This window comes from Morus notabilis, unplaced genomic scaffold, assembly GCF_000414095.1.
Source record: "Morus notabilis unplaced genomic scaffold, ASM41409v2 Scaffold1322, whole genome shotgun sequence".
NCBI classification, from domain to species: Eukaryota; Viridiplantae; Streptophyta; class Magnoliopsida; order Rosales; family Moraceae; genus Morus; species Morus notabilis.
Window position 1 is genome coordinate 13,368 of NW_010358060.1, and position 13,722 is coordinate 27,089.

At 33.1% G+C, this 13,722-nt stretch overlaps 1 protein-coding gene across 1 annotated transcript; it reads right to left on the bottom strand.

Annotated features, from left to right (window-relative positions):
- Window positions 1-2,967: 2,967 nt before the first annotated feature.
- On the bottom strand, window positions 2,968-9,199 carry LOC21384565 (DNA topoisomerase 1 alpha). The gene is made up of 16 exons (XM_010091488.2): window positions 8,981-9,199; window positions 7,273-8,531; window positions 6,954-7,148; window positions 6,555-6,635; window positions 6,287-6,346; window positions 6,072-6,166; window positions 5,774-5,930; window positions 5,520-5,645; window positions 5,078-5,158; window positions 4,887-4,977; window positions 4,672-4,805; window positions 4,463-4,531; window positions 4,278-4,367; window positions 3,949-4,052; window positions 3,694-3,862; window positions 2,968-3,471 (listed from the first exon to the last, which is right to left on the bottom strand). Exons 2-16 carry the CDS (start codon window positions 8,476-8,478, stop codon window positions 3,403-3,405), a joined length of 2,727 nt encoding a protein of 908 aa, XP_010089790.1. The 5' UTR covers window positions 8,479-8,531; window positions 8,981-9,199; the 3' UTR covers window positions 2,968-3,402.
- Window positions 9,200-13,722: the final 4,523 nt, after the last annotated feature.

Genomic DNA, 13,722 nt, shown 5'->3' on the forward strand with positions numbered 1-13,722 from the left:
TGCTAATTCATGAAAGGGCTTAACTTAAGCTTCAGCCCAAGAAAAGTTTGAATAGGTTGTAATAGGCTACCGTGGCCCTTTTATAGGAGAAAGAAGCACGTAGCATAATTGAAGGGGTGATAAAAATCAAGGGCTTTTTTTTCAGTCCTTCCGGAAGAACCATCCTTCCAACGTTATTTGTAATTATAAAAATATAAAATGACAATTATTAAAGGTAAGCATTGACATTATAGATAAGTAAAATAGATGACTAAATTCTTTAGTGTTACTGATATGTTCAATAATTATCATGTTACGTTTTCATAATTATATGTTACGTTAGAGAGACCTTTCACTAGAAGGGCCGAAGAAAAGCCCATAAAAATTTACAACAGAAATTTAAAGGATCAGAAATTAGGGTTAATCCCACAAAAAGTCCCTGGGGTTTACTTTTCAATCGCATTTTGGTTCCTGACTTTTGAAATGTCTCACAGTTGGTCATTGAGGTTTTACTTATTTCAATTTTGGTCATTCTCTTAACTAAGTGCTAGATATTTGACAGTATTTGGGAAAATTAGCGACTTGAGAAATATCTAGAACTAAAGGACTAAAACAATACAAAAAAGTTTATTTCCACAAATAGTCGTAAACTTTAGCTATTTCTAATTTTGATCTCTAATTTACATAAATTATGTCAAATATTTAATACCTAGCTAATAGGAAAATTAAAACTAAACAGAGTAAAACCTCAGAGACTAACTATGAGACGTTTAAAAGTTAGAGACAAAAATAGGATTATGTGATATTAACCTTAGAAATTAATAGCATATCTTACCTCAAAAAATTTAAAATCTCAGAAATATCATTTGCACCACCTCTCTCTCCTTTGTTCCTTTCTCCTCTCTCTTCTTGGCTTCGTTCATTTCACCGATTTGAGTTTTCAGTTCTAAGTTTCTACAGTTAAAAGCTCTCAAAAAATGTCACATCTAACTTTTTCTGCTACAGTTAAAAGCTCTCAGAAAATGTCACATCTCAGTTTGAATTGAAAACTCGAATCCGCGAAGTGAACTAAGCCAACGTCTTTCTAGTAACTGCAACTGGAGAGAGAGAGAGAGAGAGAACATGTGAGAGAGAAAATTTTGGGATTAATTTCAAAATTTTTAGTGATTTTTTTAATTTAATTGTAATTATAATTAAAAATAAACGTAAAATAGAAAAAAAAAAAAAAACAAACAAACTTTTAAAATTCTACTACTTATTAACTAATTAAAATAATTATACTATTTATTATTCAAGTTTGAAAATCTGTCATACGTTGTATCCCCCCATGACTGGAACACCGCAGGTGAACTAGAGGAACACCATAGGTGAATCAGAGGAATACCATTTCTTCCCCCCCGATTTTAAGCTGGAATTTAAATATGTCATTGCTCTTAAAAATTAAAAAAAATTAAAAAAAATTAAAAAAACTAACTTTCATATTAAAATGGTAATACTTCTAGTTAGGAGATTATTGACCTAGTAAATAGAATATCTATTATTATTGGCTCTAAATATTTTTATTACTTTAATTGTTCACGGTAAAAATGCTATTTACTTCCTTTTTTTATTCTGATAAATGTTACTAGTAAACATGTCGTAAGTACATTACATGTGAAAAAAAAAAAAAAAAAAAGATTTAGCAGGACTATATGCATCCTTAACAAAAGTTACATTTCTGCCCCTGAGAATAATACCACATGGTGGTCGTCATAATACCAATAAGCCTCGCCAAGTGGGTATTGAAATTATCAAATGTGCAAAAAAATGGGAACCACGATGACGCTGAATAGAAACATAGGCTATGTTTGAAATTGGTTTTGTTTTTGTTTTTCACATTTTTTGAGAAAAAAATAAAAACGGGAGAGAAATGACGTTTGGCACAATTAAAGAAAAAACATAAATGAAAACGATTTTTTAAGTTAGTATAAAATGGGAGAAAAATAAAAAAATGACTTTTAATCGTTTTTCATTTTTTGTTTCTGTTTTCTCCTCTCTCGAGCACAGAGAAAGAGAGATATTAATGGATTTTTGTATATTAAAAATAATCTTTTGATAAAACTACCAAACGCATTTTTAAAAATGATTTATGTTTGAAATTAAAAAAAAATATTTTTATTTTCATTTTCATACAAAAAATAAAATCATTTTAGAACGAGTTCTAAATGTACCCATAAATTCTTATTCTTATACCCTGCAGTATTGCACTTTATATAAATGGAACTCCATGTTCTCATAATACATTAGGGTTCTTTGTGATTAAAAACAAAATATCATTCTAATACCCCGTGCTTGTTTTTTGTGACATAAAATTGAAGGCTATATACATGCCTTTAGTAACGCTTATAAGAAGCATCTCTCAATCTTATTCCTTTTTATACAAACTAAATTATCACAAACTGTCACAAGGTAGATCAGAGACGATTTACAAAAATACAAAAAAAAAAAAAAAAACAAGAAAACAAAAACAAAAACACACTACAAACATATCTTGAAAGTTGGAACTAAAAGTCCGTTCATTTCACCGATTTGAGTTTAGAATTCGAGTTTTACTATAGTAAAAAATTCTCAAAAACAGTCACATTTAATTTTTTTTACTACAGTAAAAAACTCACATAAAACCACATCTCAACTCAAATTAAAAACTTAAATCAATAAACTAAAAAGGCTCTAAATCTTTCCATTTTCTCCGGCTCGTCTTACCATAAGTACCTCGTTACTCTGATCAATTAAGCTTGACATGAGTAAGTTTCAGTATTTCCTTCTCCCAACCACGAATGCAGACGGTCAGTTTCGAGAAATAAACCTGCATACAACCAAGCAAGTACAATCTCAATGTCGAGACTAGATTCTAAACTAGGGTTTGGAATTTGTAGTTTTGAAAGAGGCATTATCAACACAGCAGGAAATTTATATCACACGTCAATGGCATCAAACTCAAAACATTCGTAATAGAAGTAAATGTTGCACTAAGCATTCATCAATGTACTGCAAACACTACAATCATTGGTATGGTGTCTGAAAGTTCAAATAAACAATTGCAAAGAATTCCTATTTGGTGAGGGGGGAAAAAAAAGGAAAAATTAACGGGTGAAAATGTAAAGTGAGAGAGCCAACTCTGCCGTTGTTAGATTACAGAGAAACATTGGAGGTCCTCGGCCATAAAATTCTCTTTTTTTTCTTCCTTTTAGGAGTGTCCTCTGCCACAATTAGATATACAATAAACCATTAATTTTCCGCTGGAACAGTTGAAAGAAAAAAAAAATTGTGAATATCTATAATTGAACAATGAAATAAAGTTCTCTCTCTTCTTTTCGCCTTTCCATTTCTCGGTGAAAGGCTGGGTGGGAGGAAGTGGGCCATGCCGACCATCGTTTCCAAATATCAGAATCTGAAGTCCGGGTCTACATCCATAGCCCAAGCAAACTTTGACAGGAGAGACTTGTTGAAAATCTGTGAGAATGCATTTCAAAAGGAAAACAAAACAAGAAAATCTGAGACAATGGCAAAACTATGAAGTGTTCGGTAGCTATAACCAACTGGTCAGAAAAAACTTGAAGCGTTAGAAATCCATAGGTTTACTTGCTTCCAATAGGAAAGAAACAAAAAATGCGTAAACCGTCTAAGATAAAACATTTAAAGAAAAAAAAATCCGGTTATGTTTGAGCTCCTCACCTTCTCGATGGGCACCTCATGTCTTTTGCACCACGCAACTGTGATCCTAGGGTCAAGGTAATTGATCTTAGACGTGCCTAAAGCCACAGTTTTTGTGTCCTCTTTGTTCTGCATATCCCGTTTTATTTTCTCAATCCTCGTGTTTATTTGAGCTATCTTTTTCTCTAACCTGTTATAAATGAATTCACAAAAAATATTGAGAAGCAAATCCACAACATAAAATCATGATTTAACAAAGAGAACAAGTAAAATTACGCTTCGGGGCTTAAGTTCCTCTTTTTCTTCCCATCAGCATCTTTCAATGGGGGCTTTCCTTTCCTTGCCCTGTCCAAATCTATTTTCAGCTCTTTCAGCCCGTCCTGCAACCAAAACAAGGAATTTGGCTTAAATATTTCAAGACAGACACACAAACTGAGTACCTAACGCCGTGCCTGCAAGGAAATTCATGCAAAAAAAAATTTTAAATAAAAATTTTTGCAGCATGAACGATAGTAAAGTTACTTCCAGTCCATCACTATATCTTTCATTTCTAAGATCCTTTCTTTTTTCCCCCCCTCTTCTAATGTTTCACATACTATCATTACCTCTAGTTCCTGGAGTTTCTCCATCAATCTCGACATCTGTGCCTCGTGAGATTTGGAAACAGTACGCTGATGATTACAAATGATTGCAACCTGAAACGGAAATTCAGAAATTTTATGATGAAATTACAAAACAGAAGGGGAAGAAAACACAGAAAAACTTGTCTAAGTACAAACTAAGTTCACACCTCCTTGTTTGCTGCATTATAAACAGTCTTTTTCTCTTCCACATCTCCCTCTCTGGTTTCCCGATTTAACTGCGATCAGAAAAAAATAATACAACATTATCAAGGCACTACAATAGCAGGATAGGGACTCCACAAGAACATGCACAGCAGCTGACAGTACAAAGAATACAAAAGTGTGAATTGAACATAAAAGCTATGAATTATCTTACCATTTCATCCAACGTGATAGATGCATTATATGTACGGAAAACTTTTGCTGTAAGCCCATCCATCTGCTCCTTTAGATAAGAATTTAGTTTAGTCGTATCCAGCATGTCAAAAAGAGCATCAGAGGCCTCTTTGTCTGAAGTAATAGATAAAAGATCCTCAGTTGCCTATATTAAATAATCAAAAACACAGTCTACAATCTGAAGAAAATACTCACTGTCCTGGAACTGAACGATTGCCCTGTAAACAAGAGGCTCAACAGAAACAGTGTTTTCATATCTGATTGAATCCTTACCGAGAAAATTAAACTGCATTTAACAAGAGAGAGTCGTTAGTTTGCAGTCATGAAGACTAAATATAGGAATTATGTGGGATAGTTATAAACTTAACAAACTAAAACCATCAAACCTCCAATTTATAGTCGCGCAGTGCTTTTACATTCTCTACTTTTAGTGTGCAACAACCAACAGTATCTGCTTCATCATCATCCTACAGTTGAAATGGGAATGTTAATGATGACTTGAAATAACTGCTAAGAAGAGAACCGACACAATTTCAGCAAAAAATTAGGCAGCTTAAAACAAATGATGAAGCAAACAAGAGCAATAGACATAACAGTTACCACAAATGACAGGTTTAAGTTCCATTCATAACAATACACAAAAAATAAAAAAATAAATAAATAAATCAGAACTGTCACACAAACGGCTACAAGCTTTGCTCAGTCTAAAGTAAAGGAACTCTAGTCTGCACTATGCAACAGATCAAATCCAAGACACTTAACCAGAAAGAATTATAGATCTTTCTGTGAATTCTGATCGCTTTATGTGCTTTGGACAACTTGCCATACCTTCTCATTGCCAGCCCTCAGAGCAAGTTTATCAATAAGATAGGTAGCAACTGCTATTTGCCGCGTCATAACATCTTTGCTTGTAAAGTTCCTTGTGTATTTAGAACGGATTTCGTCTATGGAACCCTGTACAAAATAAAAAAAATAAAAAAAAAGGAGGGAGAACACACGAACAGGAAAGGGTTAGCCCTTTCTCATCCCAAAGTACCGCAATGTCCCTATCAAATCTTAAAAGAAAGTTTCCATGTAAGCACCTTCAGCTTCCTTGCTTTCTCGTATTTCTCCTTGTCACTCTGCCCCTTCAAAGAACTACTAGCTGCCAGAAACACGTACTTGAATTCTTTTGGATTGATTGGATCATTCCAGAAAGCTAACCATGTTACCGTATTGTCATGCCTTACTTCTTTCCATCTGCAAAAAGTAAATTAAATATTCCAATTAAAAAACAGAGAAAGAGGAAAGAGGAAAAAAATACATAATTACATAAGTATCTTTCAAATCAGCAATCCTTTTATTCCATATTCATCTCAACGAGCTTATGATAAGCAAAACCTTTCACCGGGGATTGGGCATTCTGGAATTGGAGCTCCTTTTCCTATGTTAATAGTAACATCGCTAGGACGAATACGTCTCTTCAGCTTTCCTGACTGAAACCACAGTCAATAACAGAAGAAATAAGCTTAAGAATGAGCAAAAATTTCCCAGAAGACCACTGCAACTCTCTAACTTCTTTATAGTATTGATGAAGTGGAAACGTGTAGAATAACCTTTGGATGCTCGCCACGGCCACGGAACAAACCAGGCGGTTCAACTCTGAAATTACCAACCTGAAATGGCAAACACGAGAATAAGAGATATTAAATAAGCATGCCATATACTGAGAAACGGATGAATATGCTATCTGAACAATATTTTTACTAGATCACCCCATGAATGAAAGACTAGAAAGTCAAACTGTTAGCAAGGCACGACAACCCAAAATCCCCAATCATGACCCCTCCATCCCCTACAAAAAGAATCAAAGAAGAGCTTAACCTTCTCTTTAACACCATCAACCATAGCCCACATATACTTCTCCTCTTGTTTCAGTTTGTCTTCCTTCAAGGCCTTCTTCTCCTGCATCAATAGAATTCAATGAGTATTCAAAATAACAGATAACAAACTAATCTAATTTTTCCCTTCTAGAAACTAAAATTGAGATAATAAGCTCACTACTTAATGGAGTGAATTGATAGTGTTTTTTATTAATAGCTCAGGGGTAAATCAACAACGACCCAGATGAAGGCGCCTATTAAGCTTCATATTAACATTCTGAATATAAAACAGGGTATTATAAACAACAAAACTTGGACAGCAGTATAAGCTCAAATCAACCGAATTAAGTTTACTTCCTACATTATCGAATCATGAAAACACATAAATCCACCAACTTACGTCCGTACTCATCTGTTTCTTCTTTTCCTTTTCATCTTCATACCAGTTATAAATTGGGGTGAAATCACAAGCGTCCAATTTCTGGATTACATGACCTTTACCAAGTAACTTGCGCCAATCAGTCCAGAAATTATCTCTAAATGTTTGTTTTTGCACATACTCTGTGTCCTTCATAACTGCAAACATCGATGCAACCTAACAGGAAAGTAAAGAGGCAGGGAAGGTAACCAGTAAGGGAAAAATAATAATGATTGTGATACGAAAAACTGAAATATAGGAATAAGAATAGGAAGGCATGATCGAGAGACAAAGAGACTACCTCCTCTTGTGCAGGAGTCAGGTCAACTGGCTTTCCATTATAGAGTATCTTAACCCCATGTGGATTGTAAGGAGGTGGAAAAATAACACCATTGTGACTCAAGGTAGTCCATTTTTTCTGCCCATCACCGGAGCTGGGAGACACTTTTGTTGACTTGGAATATTTTGAATTTTTTACTGTTTTTTTAAACTTCTTGATCGTTTTCTTCGATGAGGAAGAAGCATATTTTTTAATGTTTTGCTTTGGAGTAGACGCTTTACTAGTTGATGCAGGCGACTTCTTAATTCTCTGTGAAATTGGAACATGGTCGTCATCATCTGCCTTCGATTCAGCCTTGACTGATTCTTGTTTACTTTTCATTAGTGAAGATGAATATGAAAGTTTTTGCTTTTTAACTGGAGACACATCCGACTTCTGCTTATCTAGAGGTCTCTTAGCACTTATGTCCAAAGGTTTTCTCTCATCTTTTACAGTGGAACCATTCAGCTTATTAATAGATGACAAAGGTTTCTTATCATCACAATCACTACGGTTACTCCCTGATGTTCCCGCATTAGACTTCACCTGAAATTTTGATGATAAAGGTTCATCATCTGAGTCTTGAGATTCCTTCTTTTTCACTGGTGGCAATTGTGGGCCAGTGGTATGCTTTCCAGGACCCTTATCTCCAGCAGTGGACTTGCCAGTACCTTTATCTCCCTGGTTTGAGTTCCCCTTGAGTCTAGCACTTAGAGGTTTATCATCATCAGAATCAGAGTCTTCAAAATGAATATCAGATGTAGTAGATTGCCTGATAGAACTTTTTTCTTCCTTAACCGCACTGTATTTATTTTGTCCTGATGAAAACTTTGGCCGACCATCTAATGGCGTTGATGCTCTTCGAATTTCTACTAGAGATTTCTGTGTAGCTGCCTTTGTAGATGAAGTTGAAGCTTTAGGACTAACTAAGGGAGATTTAACTGGTGATGCTTTGCTGGATTGTACCACCTTGCCCTTTTGAGAATAGGAGTTTATACCATTAAGGAAAACCCCATCAGAAATCTGCCTCCCCGACTGTCCATCCAGCCTCTGTGATAAAGGTTTCTTTAGCTCTGAGCTTAATTGATTTGGTTTGGACGCAGTATTTTTCCGCTTAACAATTAAAGGCCCGTCGTCTTCGTCAAAGTCATCAAATAGGCTTTGTTTAGCAGGAGCCTGAACAGCCATTTCCACTAGTATACTGTTTTCGCATATATATATATATATATATATATCAAATCCTGCAGCAAGACGGAATCGAGAACTAAGGCATTTAAAACTAAATTCTATTTCATAAATTGAACCTCAAATACAAATTTCAAACACAAAACTTCTAGCAGGAGCCTGAACAGCCATTTTCCCCTAGTATACTGTTTTCGCATATATATATATCACATCAAGTCCTGCAGAAAGCATAATTTTAAAAGACGGAATCGAGAACTAAGGCATTTAAAACTAATTTCTATTTCATAAATTGAACCTCAAATACAAAAGTTCAATAATAACAACGATATTGAAGTTCTTTTCATTCTTATGGTCAACAACCGCAAGAAACGCTCAAATCTCCTCAAAATATTGGTTTTTCCACCACAAAATCCCAATTTCAAAAAAAATTATAAACAGAAATCACAAAATAAATAAATAAATAAATACACAAACAGAAAACCAGCCATGGAGGAGCTTGGCTTACAGGTGGCTAGAAATTGGGTCGGACGAAGGGCCCGCTTCGTTGCTCGCGACGGCTGAGAGACTGGGCGAACTGGGGCTCGATGGCGGGGATCGCACAGAGGGAGGCAGGACGGCAGGGGATTGGGGCCGAAGGTCACTGATGCGCTCTATCTAGGGTTCTTCTTGTTTTTGTTTTTCATTTTTTTTTTTTTCCTGTTCTCAAAATGCACTTAAAGTTAAAACCAAGACTGAGGAGATGTTTGTTACCTGCCTCAAATATATTTTAAAGTTAATAATTTTTTTTTTATTTTTTAAGGTGATTTTGCATATTTGCCCCTGATTTTATAGGATTTTGATAATTTCTCCTTTTACTTTTAATTTTAACAATTTACTCTGCACCCTAGAATTGTTGCAATGTACCCAATTTTACAAGTTTTGCTTTGATTTTTTGTTAGGTTTAATGAATTGAAAGTTGGAGATAAAAGATTTGTATTCCAATTTAAATTGAAATGTTGCAAATTTTTTGTCAAACAAAACTTTCTATCACCAATTAAATTAAACTATCATCAAAATAAGACACATTGTAATAGTCTTGCAAGTTGAGATTCTCTTAGGTAACCGATTGGGTAACATATTCATAAACCGATTATGAATGATGATTTCGGTTAATTGTTAATATCCAATATCAAACATGCACGAGCGTTCTTTTATTTAAGTTCCCGAATTATTAATCTTAGTTATATGTATGAATGAGTTAGCGTTCCCAATTATTCAAACTATTATTCCCCAAAAATGTTAAGTTATTTCTTTTTTAATTACTCACACCCATTAGTAAATAAAAAGACGTAACTGTTGAGAATGATGTCCTAAAAATATGAGATGTAATAAAATATTTATTATTTATTTGATAAAAGAATTTATTCATTATTTTATGTGCATATATTATTGAATATTTTATAAATATCTCTGAAAATTTCGTGATTATTTATGTGATCTTAAATATTGTATATAAATGTTATATGCGAGAGGATAATATTTAAAATTAATAATCAAAACGATGTTCATAATGAATTTAATTAAAGTTCAGAATCTTTAATTAAAACATTACTAATACATGTCATTTCTATTCAGAATGAAACGGTGTTATCTGCACTGTTAATATGGTGAAATATTGAATGAGTCTATTACGCATAATAAGATTATGTGAAACAGAGACACATACACAATATGAATTTATGATAATTTCCATAAAGTATAGAAATTCTAATTGAGTCTACTAATGGTCATATATAGAATTATCTTAATCTTAAGTTATTAGCATACTCCTATTTGTGGATTTATATATTTTGATTTACTTGGTATGGATTCCGATATCATGAATCTTATTCCTTGTATTTTAGAGACATGATGAAGTGAGTAGCCGAGAATGTTATTATACAAGATGGAATCCATTCCTTCTTGAGAAAGAAGTAAATAAATAATTCTCTTAATGATTGTTTCGGTACTTGGACAAGTAGGAGCTCCGATTCATGAATTTATTTTATGAATCACTGTTCATTAGAGAATTAATGGTACTTAAAGATAAAGTTATAATTAGAGAGATTAACGGATTTCACCTAGCTCTAATTATGAATTATTTATGGAGGATTGATCTATATGTAATGACTATATCAAATGGACACATCATAGTTTAAAAGTAATTTATATCTATAATTATGAGAGTGTAATTCCCAGTTTATAATGGAGTAATTTTTAGAATTACTTATTAATTTTATTAAAGCTCAAAATTATAGGTCCATGCGTCGTCCTTATAATCTTACAAGACACTAAGGGTAAAATGAAAATTTTAGAATTATGGAATTCTAAAATAAAACGCTCATGGATAATTATTTCAGAATTAATTATAAATTAAATAATGTAATTTATTTAAGTTTAAATTTAAATTTTGGAGTACACATGTGAAGGTGTTCACATAGTGTGAACACCCAGAATAGTGTGCATCCAGTTGCTTGCTCTCAAAGTTATCCAATTGACTTATTTGATAAGTTGTCTAATTTAAACTCAAATTGATTTAAGTTTGACTTAAATTGAAATTTAAATTTGAGTCAAAATTGGATTGCAAGCTAAATACAAAATTTTACCCTATTCTCTAGCTGCAATTGTTCCTCCTTGTGGTGGCCGGCCAACATGTGGATAAGGGAGAGTGGATTTTTTTTTTTCAAAATCAAATTAGAAGTGAGAATAATTATCAAGTTTTATTTTAGAGATAAAGATTAAACTTGTTCTAGGAGTATGACACTACTCTATAAATAGGAGATTGTAGAAAATTAGAGAACACAATTTTCGCTCTCTCCTAGCTAGTAGGGCTGTAAGAAATCACCCTGAACCCGACGAACCCGGCCGAGCCGAGCCGACCCTACTCGAAAATCACGGGTTTCTAATTTTTTATTTAATTTTCAGTTTTAATTATGCCTAACCCGCACTGCGCGGGTAGGGGCGCGGGGTGGGGTTACATGAACCCGAGGTAACCCTACCCGGCCGAACATGTTCAAAGTAGGTAAATGAATGTCCAACACTTCAAATTCTTACTTTCATAAGTTTATGGACTTTATGCTTTTAAACTATTAACTTATTTATGTTTTGGATTCACGGTTTGTGTAAAAAATGCTTGTATGCCATAGTTGTTGAATTAGGACATTCTTTATTTATACTGGAAGTGAGTGTTTTAATTGTTCACCTTGCATTTAGACTCTCTCTTGAAGGAAAGACATGTTATGTTTGATAATGATTTATTTTATAACAAGCACAGATTAATTGACTAAAAATTGATTAAAATTGATGAAGTCATAGATTAAAATTGGTTTTCACCAAGCCGAGTAACTCGACCCTACCCGAGGTCACCCGAAAGGTTGCGGGTTTGTAGACTTAAGAGAGTGTCACGGCCTAAAATTTTCTCAACCCGCACTGGTCGGGTAGGCTCAATTTTTCAGCTCAACCCTACCCTACCCGGCCGATTTACACCCCTACTAGCTATAGTGGCCGAATTTTATAGAGTGAGGAAAGAAAAATTTTTCTCTCAAATTTCACGTCGTGCATGTGTTGGTGTTCGTGAAAAACTTGAGTGTTTATTTGCTAATCTTGTTTTGTTTCAGGTGTGTTCACACACACATCTTCGTAGATTCTAAGAATTGACAAGGAAGATTCAGGTGTTCTAAACTAGCTTGGTGCAAGGAACGTTCGTGATCAAAGAACTCAAGTTATCGACCTAATCGTTGACTAGGTAAATGAATTAATTTTATTAATTTATTCGTGCATAAATTAATGTTATCTATAGAGTATCTCAAAATTTTATGAAAATTTTTGTTATACTCAATCCGTAAGATACACACTTCCGCATCTAAAATCGTTTCGAAAACCAATAATAACTAATTAGTAAATTCATGTCGTTCGGCTTGGCCCACTTCAAAATATGGTCGACCCAGCCCGACTAGAAAGCTAGCATGGGGTTGGCAAGGAAAAAAATAGAAAAGCACGGACTAAGCGAAGCCTGCTCGGTTAGGTTTTTTGGGCCTAAAACCTTCGGCCGAAGAGTCAAGTGATGGGCTGGCCAGTTTTACCCGATCCAAATTGATAGCTTTATACATAATATATAGATGTGAGTGTACCAATCCCTTAAAATTGAGATCCAACCACAATTTTACAACCAAATAAATAAAACACAAGTTCTTCATATTCAAACGGATTTAGTTAAAAAACTAATTCTATTGAGGTCTAGATGAATGTATCCACAATACATAGGTGTCTCTACATTATAATCAACATTATAATTATTCAAATAAGTTCATTAATAGACAACACCATAATCTTATCAAAATAAAGTGTCCAACTTTTTTTTTTCGGTTAGGAACTTTATAGATTTACAGTAACTCTTTAAATTTATATTCTGCATATGAACACTTCATATACATAATTAAAGAATATTAACTAGTATTGGATCGTTATGATGTTTCACTCACAAATATAAATATAAACGATTATCATAGGAAAAAATAAAATGTATACAAATAATATCAAAAAGTCAAAAAAGAAGTTTGCATAAATTGCTCAATAAACATTGTATTGTAACATATTCAGCTTTTAATGAATTATAAGTAATGTTATTTTTAAAAGTTTAAATAGCATGTGCTTTAATAAGCTTATGAATTATAAGTAATGTTATTTTTAAAAATTTAAATAGCATGTGCTTTAATAAGCTTATTATGCATTGTTGCTTACTTATTACTCATACAATTCTTTTGTATTACACTTAGTTATTATTATTATTATTATTTTTACTTATTGGGATTTTTATGTTTTTGAGCTTAGGTTTCAAATTTTAAACCTATGCTAGCAAAGTAATGAGAAAATTTTACACTCCACCATTCATGTGCACTGTTCTTAAGTTTTACTCTTTCTCTTAATTGATGCCTCTTTAACTAGTTATTATAAGGGATATTTACATTTTTTTACCTTATATTTTAGGTTTATTTAAAAATTATACTTTCAATTTTTTATCTCATTAAATGTATACCTTCAAATTAGATTTAATATCCAAATTTATGCCTTAGCATAATCAACCCTCGATTATAACTCTAGAAACACCTAAAATACACTTGAATAAAAAGATAAGAAAAGAGAAAAAAAAAAACAACTAAAAAAACTATAGACTTACAGTTTTACCTTAAAAAATATGTGCAAAATACCATTAAAATTGTTTTTTTTTTT